Source organism: Thunnus maccoyii, chromosome 3, assembly GCF_910596095.1.
Source record: "Thunnus maccoyii chromosome 3, fThuMac1.1, whole genome shotgun sequence".
Lineage (NCBI taxonomy): Eukaryota > Metazoa > Chordata > Actinopteri > Scombriformes > Scombridae > Thunnus > Thunnus maccoyii.
The window spans coordinates 33,392,060-33,413,127 of NC_056535.1; the positions used below are offsets into that span (position 1 = coordinate 33,392,060).

The following is a 21,068-nucleotide window of genomic DNA, read 5'->3' on the forward strand; positions in this document are numbered from 1 at the left end:
AGGAAGCTTCCTCCGGCTCTGGTGGGCTACGTAAACGATATTAGTCAGATTTCACTTCTTTCTCTCATTCTTTATTCAAAACGGAAACTTCTCAAATACATCATCATCAAATGCATGTTCAAGTCCGAATCCGATCCAAAATATGTGAGTATAGAACAGACAGCCGCTCAGACAATGACATCAGTTCAGTGGGGAAGTGGAGGTAACTTTGCAAACAAATTTGTCAGAGCAGATTGAAGCCCTGGCTTTTGACTTGCAGGGAGCATTTTTAAGTACATTCACCTCAAGTTTTGGAACTTTGACCATGTTTAAGATCCAACATCATAACAGGATAGAAATGACAGAAAATCACAAAAAGCATGTTTATTCCCATTTCAATCCTGTTTCATGCACTCATACACTGTTTTCCACTGTTCTGTCACAGACGTTTTTTTTGACATCAGCCGCAGAATTCATCTTTTCATTCCTTCCCTTCTACTCGTCCTCTCCTCCTCTCGTGTCGACAGTCTTCATTATGAGTAGCATTCCTCAGTCTGGGCCCCGGGGTAGTAACTGTGTCCCGCTCCTCATTACATCATTGCTGCGGAGAGACAACACAGCTAATGTGACAGCTGCTATTGTTAGCAGAGCTACACGGGGCCGCTCAGCCCGTTAACGTTTCTGTTCTTTCAGTTACTTACCTGCTGTTCAATTGAATATTTGACATGTAATCACACAGAATGAGTTTTTCTTTTGAATTGAATCACATACACAATAAATGAACAATATTGAATTACTTAAACTGAAGGAGTCTTGACTGAGTTTTCCCACATTTCAGGCAAGAAGTGTACAGTGATCAAGTCAGTGGATGTATACATACATGAGTCAGGTTGTAGTTGTTATTTAAGATTTTGTTTACAAATCTTACAAGAATATTTGTCTGCTGGTTTGTCATCTTCCTCGGTCTCTACAGACGTGGATCTATAAGAAATCTAGAAAGAAAAAAGTAGAATTTGTTGTCATTTTGTATTTCAATTGAATCGAAGTTACAAAGTGCTCCACATTAAAACCATCAAACACACGTGATACAGTTGTAACAAGATTAATATTTACAAAACTGAGAATAGAATAGATGAGTGAAAGCATTGCTTTAATTCTTTAACAAAACTAAACCTCCACACACATTCAGCGACAGAACCAGCAACCGTTAAAACAGATAAATGATTATGAATGAGTTTGTGTCACCACAGCTCCGGGGGTCTTCAGTCCCAATTACTCTGCGCTTTGTTCTGTCTGAAGCGTCGCTGTCTGCTGTTCACTTCGCTGTTGTCAAAATGTGAAAACTGCCAAAATTTAATGACAGGCGACAAGACTCTGATGGGCTTTTTGTTGTAAATTTGAATGAAGTAAGTGAATGTTGGAATTTAATCAATGTGAAGGAATAAAATGATTAACAAATTTTGTTAAAAAAAAAAGAAGGGAAAAAGAAGAAACAGACCTTCTATGCATGTAATCAAATATTTGTTTAAGCTATAAAAAATCATAAGTGTTTTAGTTTATCAACTTTAGGGGTATTCAAATACAAGTCGTAGAGGTCCATTTAATACACTCCAGGCGGAGATACTGGTGTAAATGTTCATTAATTAGTTCTTCACTGCATTCATTGTTGAAAATGACCCTTGATATCACGACTTTAACTGGTTCAGTTTTGTGGTTCTTACCTCTGTGTTTTGGGATAATCTTGCAAAAAACAGGCATGTTTGGTGTTGTAGTGGCGTTTTATGTTCCCACTCTTCATTATGGCCACTGTTTCATTGCAAATCAAACACAATGGACTCGTACTTCTGTGTTAAAATTAATATATAATGTATTATGTGTAAAATGAACGAATGAAGATATCGTCGTTTTTATTGACTTAAATTCTTCATCAGTTTTGCTGTTTAGGATGAAGGAGCGTATTAATGTCTGAAGTGCATTTGTGTGTGTTTATCTTAGTTCAAGATATAAAAAGAACTCTTCCATTTGTTTAATGTGTCAGTAATGCAGTGGTATCACATCCTTCTATATACAGTACATGCATCTCTCGTCATATCGGAAACTATCTTTGGCACGTCTTTATTTATGTCTCACTGCTACTGAGTCCATTATGAAGATGGATGGAACATCTGAGATGATAACTGTTTAGTCTGAGATGCTTCATGTCACCATGAGGAAAAGTAAGGAAGCTACAGTAAGACCATTTTTACTTACATTGCTTAGCTTATTTATGTTTATAAGGACCTAGTTGGAACGAGAGCCAGGTAACACAGTTTCATTCTGCTGTGCAGCTCTAGAGTATAGAGACTATAGAATGACAATAAAGTTCAATTTGAACCTGACACAGACAGATGATGATGTTGTCCTGCTGATACGGGCGTCAGATCAGAAAATACTTGTGTGTGTTCATGGACCAACAACGTGAGGACTTGTTGTGTAGTTTATTATGCCAACAACCAGGCAGCATCTAATGTATGTCTGTTAGATATGCCTTTTTATTACAGTTGTGTTTGGATGATAATCATTTGTTTCATTTAGATGAATCAAATTAGATCCAGAGTGGAGTTCAGCTCATCTGCTGGCTGAAATTAGTAGAAGTCAGTCAACAGAGACAAACCATAGATGTGTAGTTATTGTTTTTTTTTCTGGTTGACTCACACAATGAGTGATCCATGACACAATACAAGATAACACATTAAAAATGATATTTTCTGTGCTTTGGGTAAGTTCTACAAATAAGAAATCTTGATGTTTTAAAAGTTTATAATATGAAGATAATTATGCGTGTGTGCAGCTGGAGGTGTCCAGTTTACAGTTTCACATGTGGCTTTAATATTTAGATGTAATTGGCAAAGTTTGGGTTTTTTTGCAGTCCCACAGTCGGTCACTGACGCTGCTTTACTGTATCTACCTCTATTATTACCTCCATGAGCCAGCCACACTTAAATACATTCCCTGGTTTTCTATGACTGACGGCATTCTTGTCTGATCAGGAGACTGGACCCGGGGTTTCAGTTACTGGGAACAAGAGAACCAGGAATAGAAGCCCACGCCGACCAGAGCGTCATCATCCTGCACGCCAAGGTCGCTCAAAAGTCCTACGGCAACGAGAAAAGGTTTGTTGATACTTCTCTTTTCAGACAGCTCGCTGAATAAACTCAAAATACACAAACATCCTTCTAGTCCTTACAGGAGATAAGGGATGGGCTGATGTATTTAGACCATTGGGGTTTTCCAACAATGATTTTAGTGAAGCGAGTTGGTGCCAAATATTGACCTAAGTGCTGTTTTAGAGATATTTAGAAAAGTCTTGTATTAAATATAAATATTTCGCAACATGTGTTTGACTCTGTACTGTTACTCTGCCTGCAGGTTCTTCTGCCCTCCTCCTTGCGTTTACATCAGCGGTCATGGATGGAGGGTCATGCAGGACCATTTGAAAGGTGAAGAAACAATAATATAGTCAATTTTAGAGGAAAATATTGAATTTGGGGCTTTGAATCTGAGTTTGAATCTGATCTACTGTCCTCTTTCTCCCCTCTTCATCCCATAATTCTTCCTCCGTCTGTTCCTCGATTGTCTTTTTTCCCCTTCGTCCCTCCATTGTTATTTTTTCTTCTTTTTCCCTCTCTCTTGTCTCCGTCCGTCGTCTCTCTGCAGCGGCTGGCTACGGAGACTCTGTCTATCGAGTGTGTGGTTACATGTGTCTGGACAGCTCCAGTCAGTCTCAGGCAGACACATTCAAACTTGTCTTCGATGAACAGCCAAACTCCAGAGTAAGTTATCTGATCTGATGCCATGTACATACCTGTCTGCTGTGTTGTACTGGACTGTTTTTGTCGACATGGTTCCCTCCCTGCAGTCAGGTTTCTTCAATGACAGAGACACTAATTTTCTGGAAGTTTAAACTGGCCTTTGTCTCCTGGCTAAATTATCCCCTAAATTCCTCTCCGTGCTGCAGCAAACACTGACAGCCAGAAGAGAGAGCAGACAGTTTTTTAATGTGTTCATCATTCACTGTCCTTTAAAATGAATCACTTCCAGTCTTCATCAGTCCAGCAGACGGAGAAACAAGATCAATGGAACGATATTCTACACATTACAAACATAAATTTGTCCATGAGGTTAAGATCCCACATGAAAAAAGTGGCGGAAAGAACAATGAAGTCATTTCCATTCCCTGAACTGAAAAGTTAGGCCATGTTCAGATTAACTTTAACCCTGAGTGATAAAACACAGCTCTCTCATTCATTTAAATGAGTCTGTTGGCTTTGCAGAGATGCCGACGAAGAAGGTTCCAGCAAAAAAATGTGGGGTGGTCTGGCAGGAAGTTGATTCTGGATCAACTTTTGTCGGAATGCAAGACGACGTCATCTGGCGAGGTTAACGTGAACAGTGTATGTCTGCTGTTTACCTCATGATTGTGGCGACGAAAGATAAAAAATAATTGCCAACGTGATAACTTTCCAGGGCAGTAGATAATATTATAAACCTGCTGAGTCACAGTGACTCAAATGGTTGTTTGGGAAAGAGACTTTTAAACTGGCATCTTATTTGGTGAATGCAGGGGAGTTCAGCTGTTGTTGATTCCTTTACATTCATTTATGACCAACACAACTGGAAGATATTTGGTGAGGGTGTCTTGTAATCTCATGAGATGACAAAACACTTCATTTAGTGTCTGATAAACCATCAGACTCATGAATCTGATCCTCAAACTGGACGTCCTGGATTGTATTTCAGCGTGTTGCCAGATACTGAAACAACACGGCTCCACCAACGAAGTCCACTGCATTTTTTTTAATGTTGTGCCGTTTAATATAACCTTTATTTAATCAGGTAATCTCACTTGAGAACAAGATCCATTTCACAAGAGACCTGAGTACAGCAGAGAGAAAGAAAACAAACAGACAATCGAAAGCACATACAGCATCAGAAACAATCACAGAACATCTGAGTTTCTGATCTGAACACCCATTTTTCTCTTCAGTGTCACTTCACATTACCTAGCAAGGCACACTTAGACCAATCAAAATGTTCAGGATCTAACAGGGCAGGAACAGGAATCAGAGCAAAAAGCCTCCTGCCTGAAGTCTACCAGTGCAGTGATGTTTTCCGGTCTATATGTTTGTACAGTGTAATCACCAGCTGGTTGTTTTTTGTGTGGGTGTAAGTGTGTTTGAGGGTTTCAGCATTTCAGTCGCTCCAAACACGTAATTTATCTTCAAAGACAAACAAGACCCACATCTCAACGTTAGTTAAGACAAAACACAATAACAGTTTTTCTTTGTATCAAGAAGATGGTCTTCCAAATGTTCAAATCATATTTTCTGGATTTATTTGTGCAACCAGAGCAATATTGATGATGTGACTTTGAGCTTTTTTATGTTGGCTGGTGGTCTCAAAGTCGAGGCACCAGCTGTAAATGAGTGAGTGATGATGATGATCCTGAACTGCTGTTAAACTCAGACCTGAAGCTTGTTGTGTCTGAGCGACAGACGGCTTTATGTGTTTACCCAGACGAGACGGTCACCTCCTTTATTATAGATGACTGTTGACTCGACAAATAGTCATGTTTGACAAAAAAACGACACTGCTGTAAACGAACTGTGTGTGTTCACTGGCCTCTTGCTTATTTACTTGCTGAGGGAGAACACAAGAAACATCTGCATTACTGTACAGTGCGTGTAGCTGTCAGCGAAGACATGTTTCAAATGCTGAGAAGTAGAATAGAATAAAAGCTATGTTCGTGATTCAACTGTTTTTTTTTCTTTCAGTTAATTAGTTGTTATTTATTAGAATGATAAATCTTCAATTACAAAGAATTGGACAAATCTCTTCTTTAAAGCAGGAGAGCAGAGAAAAGTCTCCATCTTCTGACTCTTTAGCGCATTTGAACATGGATTAAATATTATAAACATGCTTCATTTTCTACTCAGTGGTTTGAATAAAGTTTCAGCTCAGTTGAAACTTTCCAGACGCTCTCTTTCACACACAGCGTCTCTCTCCATTTCTCTGCAGCAGATGTTCGCTTGTGCCAAGTCCCTGTTCATCTCTGATCAGGACAAGAGGAAGCATTTCCGCCTATTGCTGCAGCTCTCCTTGGGCAACAGACAGGAAGTGGGTTCCTTCCAGAGCCGGATGATCAAAGTCATCTCCAAACCGTCCCAGAAGAGACAGTCCATGAAGAATGCCGACCGTGAGTGATGTATTTATACTGTATGTCTTCCCACTCTTTTAAATCCAGATATATTGACCCAATATATTTTGAATTTTGAAATTATTTGTGTGTAACATGAAGTTCAAAAATAAAAAAGTCTCATTTAATATCAATTATTTATTTTTATTGGCTGAGTGACTGACAGCTAGTTGTTACATGTCATGACTTCCTGAACTGTTGAGTCGAGTCAGTCTGATTCATTCATCTAAACCCTTCACACACACATACACACACACACACACACACACAACCTAAAAGGAGACATCACTCTGAGCTGACAGCTGAGGTAGCAGATCAGGTGACGTCAGATCGCTCAGGTTACTTTGGGGCAACATGCTTTACATGGTTGAACCAGGATTAAACTGCATTTTTTCTGCTACAGCATCATATCTGTTCTGTAAATCACTTGTCCTGTGTTCTCCTTTGAGAAAAAATCAGACACCAAAAGGGAGAATTTTAGATTTTGCCTTCACCTTTAACTTTCAATCATCCACTTGCATAGCTGGAGTCCTTGTCCTGGAGTCCTGGAGCAAATCAAATCTTGCATAAAGTGATAACGTGTCATTCTATCATCAGCAGAGCAGACGGTCACACTGAGCCTGATTGCATCCTGCTACACAACACAGACGACCCACATTAACTTTCCTGCTAAAGTTTCCTTCTTATCTAACTAACAAACATGAACACACGTCTTTTCCTGCAGTTTAGCTTGTTTAATGAGCCACCAAACAAACATTCACTGGGGAAAAGTGCACCACTAACATCAGTTAGCAGCTAGATAGCTAATTAGCTGCTCAGCTGCAGCACATTGAACAGCATGTAAACATACCTGCAAATGTCACTTTGGACCTGTTAGATGCCGATTTGGTCACTGCTCTTCAAAATCCCTGTTATCAACACACTGTGTGTCACTGACTTGTAGCTACAGCAGTTTGTTTACTTTGTCTCCTAACTTGCCAGCTGCTGTCAATCAAACACAGACACCAACACGTTCTCTCTGTTTCCGTCTGTTTTCAGTGTGTATCTCATCGTGCTCCAGAGTAGCTTTGTTCAACCGCTTGCGCTCACAGACGGTCAGCACTCGTTACCTTTCAGTGGACAGAGGAGCCTTCATAGCCAGCGCCAGACAGTGGACAGCCTTCACCATCACCTTGGGTAAATGTGTGTGTGTGTGTGTCTGTGTGTGTGTGTGTGTGTGTGTGTTAACTGTATGTTCACAGCTTCTTAGTCACACACAGACATGTGCTTCATATACTGTGGTCAGTCTATCCATGATTTTACTGTTCTTTCATCAAAAACAGAGGATCAAAAGTGTTTATTTATTTATTATATTACTTTATTTGAAATATTTGAACTTTGAACATATTTATGATTGTGAAAAGCAATCATAAATTATTATACAACATTAAAATGTCCAGTTATGATGTATTTATTAACCAAAAGAACCAAAGATTCTCCAATTTACAGGCAAATACACCAGCAGATAACATTTCTGAAACTGTAAATGGGCTTTATTTACTGTTTCTAAGACATATTATTACAATCATAAATTATAAACCTTGTGATAAACTGGCAAACTGTCCAGATTGTGCCCCATCTCTCCTGCAATGCATGCTGGGATAGACTCCAGCTCCTCGTAACCATGAAACAGGGTTGAGAAGATGGATGGATGGATTAATACAAGAAGAATTCATGTTGGCATGTTTGGATGTTTTCTCTGCTTTGATCACTTGGTGGCAGTCCATGCTACAACTATAAACATGATAGTTGATCATTTCTTCATATATCTGACATCCATACATCTGTAAACCAGAGGAGTCAAGACATCAACATCAACATCTCTCTGATACAGGGATGATCAGCGGTTGTCACTGGCATCAAACCTTCTACCTTCCAGTCACAACACATCTTCTCTCTCTGCCCTCGGCCACCCTGCATAAATACAGTCACTGTGTGAGAGTTCATCACCGGCGTTTCCCCTCACACACGTCTGGAAAATCTGTCTAAAGATCTATGAGTTATTTATTTAACACAGTGCCCGGCGTGCATGGACCTCCCACCTCCAAAACCTAAACCTCAGTCATTCATCCATCTGCACTCTCTCCTCTCTACTGTCCCCCCCCCCCCCCCCCCCCCACCATACACACACACACACACACACACACACACACTTTGTATTTGTCTTTATTCATCTGGAAGAAAAGTAAGCCAAAGTAGGAAAAGAGTTTTATTTTGTGAAAAGATTTTACTAAAGCTCCATTCAGACTGGATTAGCGCTACAGTGGGAGGTGTTGTATGAACTGTTCACTCTGCCCCTCGATAATTTTACTCTTTGTTCTGGACGGGATTTAAAACTGTAGATTGTTTCGGCTTTAATTATTACGGGGAAGTAGGTGAAAAATGACCCACATGCACTCCGGACTGCATTAAAATCACTGACCAGAGCATCTAATGTTAAAATCACCTCACCTGCCCCTCAGTTCCTGTCTGAATGACTAACAACAATCATTTGTATGAATATTCATTTTGTGTGTGTGTGTGTGTCTGTGTGTGTGTGTGTGTGTGTGTGTGTGTGTGTGTGTGTGTGTGTGTGCGTGTGTGTGTAGTGGAGGACCAGCGTGCTGATCAAGGCGACTTTGTGCTGAGCGAAGGCTTCATCTGTTATGGCTGTGTGGTCCAGCTAGTGTGTACTGAGTCTGGAGTAGCTCTGCCACCCATGGTAACACACACACACACACACACACACACACACTGAAGAGGGGTTAATGTGACGTATGTGCTGACACACCTGATGTTAATCACTTGAATGGTCGCTGAGCACACAGTATTATTTTAAAATGAATGATGCCTTGATTATCAGCAAATGATTTATATGGAAATGACAACTACATCTACTAAGCTGATTTATATTTCAATGAACTGTCATCTCACTAGAGGATTAGACTGTAGTATTTAGGATGAAATAGATTATCTAAATAATATGTCAAACTTCTGCTTTAGCTAGATCAATGCTATGTTGTCATGTGAGTCTTACTAATCCATAAAAGGTAAAGGTATGCTGTATTACATTTTTGTCTAATGATCTTTCCCCATTTCCTCGCGTGACACCACTGAGCTCAGTAAATTTTCCTTTGCTTCCTGTTAGACTCGGCTCATACAATATGTTTTTCAGGCTTCATGACAAACTGGTGCTGTAGCTTCAGAGACTGTTTTGGACCCAGATATGCTGTAAATATTATTATCCCTGCTACAATGATTAAGACAGGAGAAATATTACTCTCATTGCCAAAGTGCAATGTATGTATGGCACAAATGAATATTTAATAGAGATCTATCCTGTCAGATTAGTGGATCTGAGATGATGGTGTGGCTTTTAAAACTATCATTCATGGGTTAATTACTTGGTAATGAGCACAAAGCTAATTCATTGTTTCTAATAAGACGGCACACAGGTGAGCATCTCTGTGCAGTTTTGTTGATATGAAGTTTTCCAAAGTGTCTCTGTTAAAAGTAACCTGTAATATAAATGATAACAGAGTCACTTAAGGGGCAGAATGTGCCACTAAAAGTAAAAAAGCAGATTTTAAAACTTCCAAAAAGAGACCAATATTCTATCAACAAGGAAATGATATTGACATTTTTGTTAAGCCGTATGGATATGTGTTCTGCAGGGCAATATTAAACTAAACAATGATTGTTTACAGTGAAAACTTCAAGGCCTACCTTTAAGCTTGAATTTCCTCTGAGCTCTGAAGCATGAAATGCCAGTGATGAGATTACATGTGCAGTGATCGGTTACACCGTGGTTAAACAGACGAAGAAGAGGACCAGTCACACTGTTGGACTGATGATCTCTGAGGAGTGTAGACCAAAACCACCACAATAATGAATTTATATCACCAAAGAGAAAAGAAGGAGGAGAAAAAAAGGAAAACAAGTATCTGTGATAACAGTTTGAATCAGTCTTTTTGTAGAGTCAGCAACGTTTTCAGTTTAAACTCACCCAGAGAAGCAAGAACTTTAACATTAAATCACTTTGATGTGTATTTTTATGCAGAGGCCCCAGGGAATGTGTGCTTCTTTTCCTGTGTTCTCCTTTGAGAACACAAGACAAGTGATTTACAGAGCAGATATATTGCTGTAGCAGACAAAAAAACAATCCTGCTTCAACCATGTAAAGCATGTTGCCCTTCAGTAACCTGAACCATCTGATGTCACCTGATCCGCTACCTCAGCTGTCAGCTCAGAGTGGTCCAGGTAGTCCTCATGCTGTGGGGACTTGCCTCCCTTATGGGGACAAAAAGAAAGTCCCCTTAAGGTAAATCATTAATTTTAGAGTGAAGACTTGGTTTAAAGTTAGGGTTAGTTTAGGGTTATGTTAAAGTAAGGGTTAGAGTAAGGGTTAAGTTTAGGCAAGTAGTTGTTATGGTGAATAAGTCTCCAGGAAATGAATGTAAATCAATGTAATGTCCTCTGAAGTGATGGAAACACCACTGGGTGATGTCTAGTTTTAGTTTGTGTGTGTGTGTCTTATTATTTCCAGTGTCAATATGTCGGCCAACTTGATAAATAAGGAACACACAGGCTAAGAGGTAGCAGACTTTTTCAGAATGTTGGATAAATGTTTTAAATACATATTAAATTATATTTATTGTTTCTTTATAGCACTATATGTCCTCAGCATGTGACCTTCTATTCCCATTGCATCTAGATACTGTACAATACTCTGCAGTTACAAGCTTTAAACAGTCAAACGATGTCTTTGTCCTGTTTTTTCTGCCTTTCATAGTGAGTTTAAATAAACTTAAATGACTAAAGAGTTTAACATCAAAAAAACGATGAGAAGTTCTCTCTGAGCTGAAAGAAAATATGAATTGATTGCATCTGTAATCAACTCTGTCTTTGCATTTAGCGGCTGAACTTTTCTTCATAAAACAAAATCAGATAAAAAAAAGAAGGATTTGATGAACGCTGAGATAAAATGACCCTGAGCTGGCGGACTGTCTTCACATCAGCTGAGTTTCTCTGGTCTCTCGGTTCAGGAAATTAAAACAATAACAATGAGGAATTTAGAAAAGCCTGTTAATTTACTGAGAATGTGTTTAAAACCCCAGTGACTATAAGCATACTCCCTGCTAAAGAGTCCTTGAGCAACACACCTTTAGGGCTGCTGTTACAACGTAAAATATAAGATTCACCAGCATTTGGTTTGAGTCCTTTTTGAAGAGAAACTGTGTAAAATCCCTATGTGAGTGTCTTTAACCAGAGAAAAGTAGAAGAAAAGCTGCTCTCACTCTGGAGAGCAGCTGTCTTGACTGATTATTCTGTTTTTCAACCACAGACTGAAGGTATAATCACGACTCGGATCCCACCTTACAGATGTGTGTCTGTGCAGGTATTACATAACCTGCTAATCCCAAAAACGCTGTTATTGTTTCACCCGTCTTCCAAACTTCTTAGCAGAATCGCTCACAATTCGCTGAGCAGACCCTTTTCTCGTACCTCCTAAACTGCTGTCATAACAACCTCAGCTGCTGGCCTGCTGGTGGACGGTTAAGGTATATCTACACGCTACACTTCTATATGTTTATGTAGTTGAGGCCTTTTTGCTGCGTGGTTTGTTTGAAGACAGAGAAATCTTTCCTGCTGACTGGTTTGCGTGACAAGCGGCCCGGTTCTGTTGTTTGGTTGTGGTCGGCGTTCAGGGACTGAAGAGGTGAAGGTGGACGTACAGACCAGAAAAAGTTCCTGGATCAGCAGCTGTGAAAAGACTTAAATATAAGAAAATTAAGTGTTTTAATATTCTGTGTGTGGTGCAGTTAAGGGTGTGTTCGAGTGTGGTTACAGTTTGGTTTGGGGCTCAAGGACAGAAGTAATTCATTGTGCAACCTCCAGCGATGTACAGACCACCTGGTTGATGTACAGTTTGTCGAAACCTTTTTAAAAACTGTTAGCTTTGTCAGCTTCCTGTATCTGAGACAGAGCGTTTAAAGCTCCCTCTCTTCCTACTGTACAAGTGTAAGGTAAACTAGCTTTGTTGTTTTTGGAGACCCTTTGTTATCTTAGCCAGTCAATACTGTATTATTTGAGTAATGATCTCAAACAAACTCTTATCCTCTTGATATAATGTGTTTAGCTTTGTTAACAAAGAGATCCGCCAGATAACACTCAATTACAGTCATGTTTTCTTTGTAGTATACAATAAACTTTATACCTAATTATGTCTTTTTATCTACTGTATTTTGTATGTTTCTCTGAAGGGAGACCCTTCCTCGAGATCTGTAATGAGTTTTGTGGCAATAACCTTGTTTGCATTAAAAACCTACTTCTTAATCAAGCTGGTGGTCTTGCAAAATGCAAAATGTTTGCATATAAACTCCTCTAATTCAAAGTCAGTGTGGAGAGTTCTCGTGTCCGGAGACAAATTATTTCTCTCCAGAGTTGCAGAATTGTGAGGCACAAATAAAACAGCAGAAAAATAAGATTATACAGGAGTTTGTTGGTGTCCTGGTGTCTAATAAAGGTGGAAAATGCCTCAAAAAAACCTAATAATATAATAAAAAAAAATACAGAGGCCAAAAGCATCCCTCTAACAGCAGATTAAATCCATTTATAAACCTGCATTAACTGATTTTTTGTCCACTTGTTTTCAGCATAAACAAGTAGTGAACACGACACTTACATATCATCAGCTTTTAAGCTTATATGTTGAACTTGTTAGCAAACAGTTGCTTATTTCCACATCCAGTAGTTACGGAGAAACATTATCATTCATCTGGAGTCTTGTTTCTGTCCACCTGGTGAATGTAAGTCCAATATTCACTCTCTTTTAGCTCTGGTTTTGCTCTCTACCAACTCCTGAGGGAAATATCTGGCTCTTTAGCTGCTAAATGCTCCACTATGTTCACCAGCTAGTCTACAGCTAACTGTGTCTGTTTACTGTTTGGTGTTGAGTGGCTTTTTAGAGCTTTTTCTCTGAAAACAGCTGCCTGCTGCGGCCCAAAACGATGCTATGAGAGCACTGAGAGTGAAGCAAAACAGTAAAGTTGCAGCCGGACAAATAAACAATGAGCTGAAACTCACTATAAAGCTCCGTAAAGTCGAGAGGAGCTGCAGAGTCACTGATAATTCTCTGTAGGTTCATCACTACGATCCACACCTCTGACATTACATTGAGATTATGTTTGGAGCTCTGAAAACAATTCTGAGATTTCAGATGAAGCTTATTGATTTCGCTTTTCCCTTTTCTTTTTGATATCACCAGGTGATCCGTAAGGTCAACAAGCAGCACGCCATCTTAGATGTGGACGAGCCAGTTTCTCAGCTCCACAAGTGCGCCTTCCAGTTCAGAGACAATCCTCACGCCTACATGTGTTTATCCAATGACACCATCATACAGCACCAGGTGAGACTCCCTCGCTCTTCCTTCTGTTTGTCCTTTACTTTCTATTCCTGTTCCCTCTTTCTCTGTCTCTCATTTTCTCCTTCTACTAATGCCTCCATCCATTCCTGCCTGTAAACTCTAATCACCCTTCACTCTTCCTCTATAATTCCTTCCAACCTCTCCTCCATCGTTTCCCTCCCTCCAGGCCACGTCCAGTGTCAGAGACCCCAGCAGAGTGGTGCTGAACGATGGATCCTGTTGGACCATCATCGGAGTGGAAGCAGTGGAATTCACCTTTAATCAGAGTCTGGCCTGCATCCAGACACCAGTCAGTCCTTTTCCTGTTATCACCGGGTTAGAGGTGAGTTAGACTAGAGGACAGGTACTAAGACATACATATAAACACACACACACACACACACACACACACACACAGACCACTGACACACGGGGTGTTTCTCAGTCTAGTTTGTTATTCTGTTTGTTGTAAATTAAGTCCAATTCAAAAACAAAAGACAAAGATCACAGTTAAAGATGTTAAATGAACTGCTGTGAGATCTGAAGTGACGGTATTTCTTTTTTTAAAGCCATTTAACTACAATCATCTGTACATTACATCACCATTTTCAGAGGCAAACCAGATGATATCACCGAGAAACACAAATTAAGAATGACAAAATGATGTGAATATAATATTTCAAAATGAGAAGCCATAATTAAGGATTAGGCCTTTGACAACATTGCCGACCATACGTTTCTACTTTGATTTTCCACCTTTAAACCAGCCATTGGTTATCATTAGTACAGTACAAAAATCAACTCAGCGAGACTTGAAACATTTCTGTAATCTGGACAGTGTTGCTGTAGAAAACAGGCAACAATAAAAATAAAAGGAAACTTGTTGGAAGGGGTTTGCCTGCATCTTCCAGCAATGAGCAGCTGAATCAGATGCTTCTCAGGTCAGAGACAGAAAATACTGGAACACACTGATCAGTTTGCAGCCTTTAATACTGCAAACAGCCTTTGACTCTGATGACAACACAGTAGTGTTGAAACGTTGGTCTAAAAGAAAACTTGTGCACGTGTGTTTCTGCAGGTGAACGGTGGAGGACACGTTGCCATGTTGGAGATCCACGGAGAAAACTTCAACCCTCATCTCAAAGTCTGGTTTGGCAACAGCGAGGCCGAGACCATGTTCAAGTGAGTTGAGAGGAGACAGAAAGACGCTGTGTGAGAGGAGAGGAGGAGATGTATCAAGGTGAACAGACAGTAACGGTGTGGACAGGTAGGATGTAAGAAGTCACAGAGACGAGAGAAGAGGAAAAGAAAGGATGAGGAGCAGAGAGGAGGTTAAGAAAGAGGTGAAGAGGTGAAGAGAGGAGACTTTAGAAGAGATATTAATTTATTTAACATATTAAAGCACAAAGCAGGGGTTTTAGATGACTTACAGCCAACAACAGATATAAACAAACCCTGATTTGAAGGATTTGGGAACTGATACACTGCTCATCTTTTTCTTCTTAGCAATTATTTATAAGTAAACACAACTTCTATAAAAATTATCCAGAAACCAGAAAGGTGGGAAGAAACATAAACATAGATCTACTGATAAACTTACAGTACAATAGAACCTGTCGACACTCGTAGCAGCGGTTGTCATTTTGCTTTTATTGGCCTTCAGGTCTGTTGGCTGGTTGCCTTTAATAGCTGGTGGAGAGTTCAGGGCCATGAGGGAGAATAAATAAGTGGTACATATCTAGCTACATATCTAACAGCAGGAGAATACACTTTATTTATTCTTTTGATGAAGAGAAATGTATGGGCTAGTTGTGCAAACTGGTGAAAAAATACATACATTATTTTGATCAGTTTGAGTTCGAAGTATCTTCGAAGTTGTTGTCCGACAGTAGACCAACTTTACAGAGTCTGAACTTGATTACAGTTTCTTTACATTCAAAAATCAAACATCAAGTTTGACACAGTGGAGTTTTCTGGTTATGTAAGTCAATCAGATGAGAAACTTCTGTTTTTAGGTGCATGTTTGCTTTAACAATCACTTTGGGACGCACTATTTTTTATTTATGACTGTTTTATGTCGTTCGCTGTCATGCTGCTTCACCGTAGAGGCACCAGGTGTGGAGCTGAGCAGCACAAGGGCTAAATAGAAGTGTTAGTCATGTTTAAGTGAGACTGCTCAGGTCTGTGAAGCTGGCTGCTCATAAAAGTTGGCCCCAAGATAGACATTTTTTATGGAATTTCCTTTTAAAAATATAAAGTGGCACTTCTGCACAAAATATTTCGTAACCAGAGAGGTTTAACCCAAATTATGTTTCATCTGACCCAGATTTTGAAAACAGTTATTTTGCTGTTTGTTGAGGAATTTCTATAAAACACCACAGACTCACAGTCATGTCTGATGAGAGGTGTCTTGCTGAAAATTATGGGATGTTTCAGAAAAAGATGTCTGATTTGCAGTTGGGATGTCTTATCTACTGGAACAAGTTTGATATTTAGCATATTTAGCATAAATCTTTAAAAATACAGCAGAAAAGTTTGACATTTTGGGAAATCCACTTTCTTGCAGACTCTCATGTCTGTACGTTTAAAATGAAGCTACTGCTAGCAGCCAGCTAACTGAGTTAGCATGAAGACTGGAAACAGGAGTAAACAGCTAGCCTGGATCTGTCCAAAGGTCACAAAATAATAAAAGCTCACCAATAAACACGTTGAATTTCGTTTGTTTAATCTGTACATTACATAAAATGTAAAAATGACAAATTGTTGTTTATGGCGGGTTGTTGATGTGCTGCATTATTTCTTGTTGCCCAGTTGCCCGGCAAAAAGCAGAGACTCCAGGAAGTCACTGAAATAGTTTGTCAATAAAATAAGAGTATTTACAACAAGTAGTATATAATATATAACAATAAGTAAAAGTTACAATAGGATATGTTGATGTTGTCCGCTGCGGGAGTTCAGGGCACTGCTGAACAACAGTAGCACACAAAGACACAACATTACACAAAAATCCAGAAGCAGCCAAAAAACCATGCTTTTTTAATGTGTTGTTGATAGTTTTTCTTCATGAAAAGGAAGAAAAAGGTCTTCGGGGAAACATCAGTAATGCTTCATCTAAGCTGACTAGAGGGGCGTGTCGGCGTCTGTGTTTGATTGACAGCAGCTGACAGGCTGAGTGCTGGTGTTACACCGTAGAGAACGAGAGACAAAGTGAACAGACTTGTGGTTTAACCACAATGTCAGTGAGCAGACAGTGTGTTGATAGCACTGGTACCGAAGAGTAAGAACCAAACCAGCATTTTATGGGTCAGAAATGACCTTTTAGAGGTATGTTTACATGCTGAGCAGCTAATTAGCCTAGCCTGCTAATGGATGTTAGCGGTGCACTTTAAATCTACACGTGTTTATTCCTTTTTCATTACTTTTTCTTTTTGTTCTGGATTTGTTTCTCCTTGTTAGTCAAAATCCTGGACATTACCTGTTGAAAGAAGATGGTTTGTGTAAAAGTATACTTTATAGTCATGACATCCATTTTATTCCTCTTTACCTGTATTCATCTGCTTTTAGGGACCAAGCCAAGACTGAACCTGAGAGGTATAAAGGAGCTTATGTTATATTCAGACATTGGTAGGAGTAACTCAGCTTGGCTCACAGGGAACAATCCTCTCTCTAACTCTCATGGGGGGGAGTCTGTAAATTACAGAAGGGCACTGCAGAAACCTGACATTCAGGCGTCCCCTCACAGAATCTCATGTGACGCATCCCGAATCAAAACAACCCCTCTGACGTCAGAATCCACCTCAGATCCCACACCTAAAGTGCTGAGGCATCGTAAGTCAGGGTCTCTGGCTGAGAGCAGCTCGCCACCAGCTTCTGCAAATATTCCTCCCATCACCAGCAGCTCGGCGGCGTAGAGGAAAGCCATGTTTGTATAACACAGTCATCCACAATGTGCTGTTTGTACGAGAGGCTGCAGCCAATTAGAAACATGATCTCTCCCTGCCATGCAAGCCAGAAGTGCAGTATGGGTTTAAATGAAATACCTTCACAAAAAGCTCCATAAAAGGGCTTTCAAAATGTCTGCTGCTCGCTAGTATTTCATATCAACCTCAGATTTATGTTTAGTCTGTCACATAATCATCGACTTTCATGGTTTATTTTTCAATAGTTTCACTGTTGTTGCTTTTGTTGCTCCTCAACTTCAGAAGAGTCAGCTGCAAAGATGGAAAAGCCACAAAAAAAATAGTCTTATCATCATGAAAGATTTTAAATCTACCATTTTTGCTTTGTAAGGTTTGTGTGGTTTATCATTTTTAAACCTGCATTAACTAATATTAATTGAGTCATTTGTGGGCAGCACAAAAACCTGTAAACACAAAATTAGATCTTAAGGCCTTATGAAGTTGTCACATCCAGCAGATGTGTCCAGATGTCCAATATTCACAGCTTTGTTTTATGGACTCTCATATAATTCATAAAGGTTGGCTTGAAAACAGGACTTTGTGCCTGTAAACGAAGATTACAGTTACAAACTTAAACATGCAAGTTTACAAAACTAAGATACAGATACACACATACAAAATACTGTTTTTTAACCTTTATGAATGATATAATGTTCCAATAGTTTTGATTTTCACTGACTCTTGACAGTAAATATCTGGCTCTTAACCTGCTAAATGTTCCACTGTGAAATCTGCTGCCTGCTGCGTCTGGATTTGATGGAAGTGATGAGAGTGAAGAAAAACTGTAACGTTGTGGGCAGTAAAACCAAAACAATGAGCTGAAAGATGCTAAAACAGAAAGAAGCTGTAGAGTCATGTGATAAATCTCTGTAGGTCTGTAGATGAGCCACTGTTAATATAAAAATACTGATTTTAGCTGCTTTACTTAGTTGATTTAAAATATTCTTTGATCTGCTATTTTTACTTTCTTATAGGCCACAAAGGCTTTTCTGGCTCATCATTTTTGAGTTACGTGCTACCAGTTGCATCTTTACATGCAGCATTTTATTACAGACTCCTTCTTACTTTCATCTGCTTGTTTTTTTTTCTCAGATCTCCCAAATCTCTGCTCTGTGTTGTTCCTGACGTCGCTGTTTTCAGTGACGGCTGGCGCCGTCTGCGACGCATCATCACCGTCCCTCTGTCTCTCCTCCGATTGGATGGCCTGATTTATCGCACGCCCTTCACTTTCACCTACACCCCTGAGTTCCAGCGACCTCCGCCTGTGCGAGGAGGAGGAGGCGGAGCAGCCGGAGGAGGAGGCAAGAGAGAAGGAGGGATGGAGGGAGACCAGGAGGAAGACGTCCTGTTAGAGACCATCCATCAGGAGTTCACCAGAGCCAATTTTCACCTCTTCATGCAGAGTTAACTCACCTGCAGCTTCCAGGTGAATGTTTGGAGCAAAGTCTGATTATCAGGTTGAAGTCACAGCAAGGAACTGATTTTCATTTTGGATCGATGCTCGTCCTCTCAGTGACCTGTATGCAAATTCTGACCCAACATTGGAGTCACAGACTTTTCTCTGGATCATAACATTCCCTCTTTGCCCTTTTAATCTTTGTTAATGTTCATTGGACCAGAATATTCCATTCTGTCAGATATAACTGTCAACAAGATAATTAGACGTCATGCACAGTAAATTATGGGAAATTATGGAAAATTATTTTCCCACCACAAAGCCACAAATATACATATTAAATCCAGTCGACAATTCCTCCAAATTACTGAGATTGAGAAAAGGCAACATTGTGAGTTTGAAGTGAACAACACTGTAGCGCAGTTCCTGCTGTTAGGTGCTTTTTCCCCCCAAGAATCATATTTTCTTGTGATTTCATGTGTGATTTTTGGATAATGTAACTATAGGCTTGTTTGCACTGCAACATTTTTTAAAAATTGTAGTTGGAAAGTGAAAATCAGTGAGAGCTGAGACTTCATTTAAGATAAATTAACCCTTGAGGACGTCTTACCTGAGTGTCAGAATGTGAATTCTTTGCATAATTTCAGCTACCGGAGCCTCCACATCTATCAAGTTTAGGGTGCACTTGTGGTTTGTCACTTTGACTCAGCAGAGTTGGATTTAAGACTCCTGTTGTGCAAAATATTTGCCTTTCTGAAGCGCCGTTGATCCAGACACCGACTCCCCGCCACCACCAGCTGCGCTCCAGCAACCTTTGACCTTCATGAAGTCAGGCAAGCAAAAAGAGACTCTTCCTACAGACATCCATGAAGTTATACATATTATTATACCACTTATCATTAATAACAAATCATGTTTAAATGCAGCAGTTACACTCGATCTGATATTTGTGGCTACCAGAAAGATGTGATGTGTATACAATGTGTTCAATGTCACGGTGAGAGGGAATAAAACAGCCGAGAGTGGAGAATGAACTGTGCATACCTCAAAGAAAAACACAGGGAGCTATAGAGAACTGTAGCGTGATAGACGGAGCGAACGCAGCGAGCAGGAGGATATTTTTCTGGAGAATGGACACGCGAGCCGAGGGCAGCGTGTTGTGAGAGAAAGCAGCAGTGAAACACTTTCTGCTTCCTATTGGATCCTTTGAGAAACAGCTTTCAACTCAATATTCTGTCAGACGAACATAACCTGAGTGTGATGTGATCCATCGCTGTGTGTGTGTGTGTGTGTGTGTGTGTGTGTGTGTGTGTGTGTGAATGGCACTTTGTTACTCATCTGTAACTGTAATAATTCACGTGGGTTTAGCTTCTCCCAGAGGATGTTTTCAATTACTTTACCATCAGAGGTTCTGGTGAGTGATGTAAAAGTCTTAATACATTTTTGAATGAGTTCAGCTGAGTTTAGTGTCGGGAAATTCATAAATATTATACAACATCTTGTAAATTGTCGGCGTTGGTTGCGGCTGAAGTTTAAAAATGAAAAAAATCTGAAGGTGTGGAGTTAGAAGTGAGGTTAAACCTCTAGCAGCTAGCAGCTCCAGGCTACATTAGCTGCTGCTAGCAGTGCAGGTGAACACAGTCCAGTTGCCTTGTGGGTAATGTAGGTGTCACGTTTTGACAAGGAATAATTAGTCGGCCGCTAGATGGCATGAATGTAATTGTAGGTTGTTTTTTCTGGCCTGAATTTTAGATCTATACTGTCGTTTTTCTTATGAGGACGAGCTGCTAAAACAGTTACAGGAGTTCAGTGCTAAATTGCTGGAGAACTCTTTAATGTTACCCCAACAGTTTAGAGTTGTTTTGTGCTTCTATTCTATTTGTTCATAGGTGACAATAAAATCCATGTTTGTTGCCAGTGTGAGCAGTCACAACAACAGTTTAGACATTAAGCAGATTAACTGAAAGATCTGTAATTAACACTAAATATATTTCAGTAGTTCACCATCAGTTCAGAAAGTTAACACTCTAGTCCATTTAATGAATATAGCCAAACATCACACATCTGCCTGAGGTA

The 21,068-nt window shown here is 39.8% G+C and overlaps 1 protein-coding gene across 3 annotated transcripts in view; it reads left to right on the plus strand.

Moving 5' to 3' along the window:
* The window catches only part of rbpjl (recombination signal binding protein for immunoglobulin kappa J region-like), a 43,495-nt gene extending 22,700 nt beyond the window's left edge, over positions 1-20,795 (plus strand). Inside the window, exons 5-15 of one of the 3 annotated variants that reach the window (XM_042404909.1) lie at positions 3,009-3,131; positions 3,388-3,458; positions 3,676-3,791; positions 6,037-6,214; positions 7,253-7,390; positions 8,842-8,954; positions 13,500-13,640; positions 13,825-13,980; positions 14,716-14,819; positions 18,689-19,022; positions 19,640-20,795. In XM_042404909.1, the coding sequence (XP_042260843.1) occupies positions 3,009-3,131; positions 3,388-3,458; positions 3,676-3,791; positions 6,037-6,214; positions 7,253-7,390; positions 8,842-8,954; positions 13,500-13,640; positions 13,825-13,980; positions 14,716-14,819; positions 18,689-19,004 (1,456 nt within the window). In that variant the 3' untranslated portion in view covers positions 19,005-19,022; positions 19,640-20,795. Of the gene's footprint in view, positions 1-3,008; positions 3,132-3,387; positions 3,459-3,675; positions 3,792-6,036; positions 6,215-7,252; positions 7,391-8,841; positions 8,955-13,499; positions 13,641-13,824; positions 13,981-14,715; positions 14,820-18,688 lie in introns of all 3 variants that reach the window. The other 2 variants (XM_042404900.1, XM_042404919.1) reach the window with 2 other exon arrangements.
* The last annotated feature ends 273 nt before the right edge of the window (positions 20,796-21,068 follow it).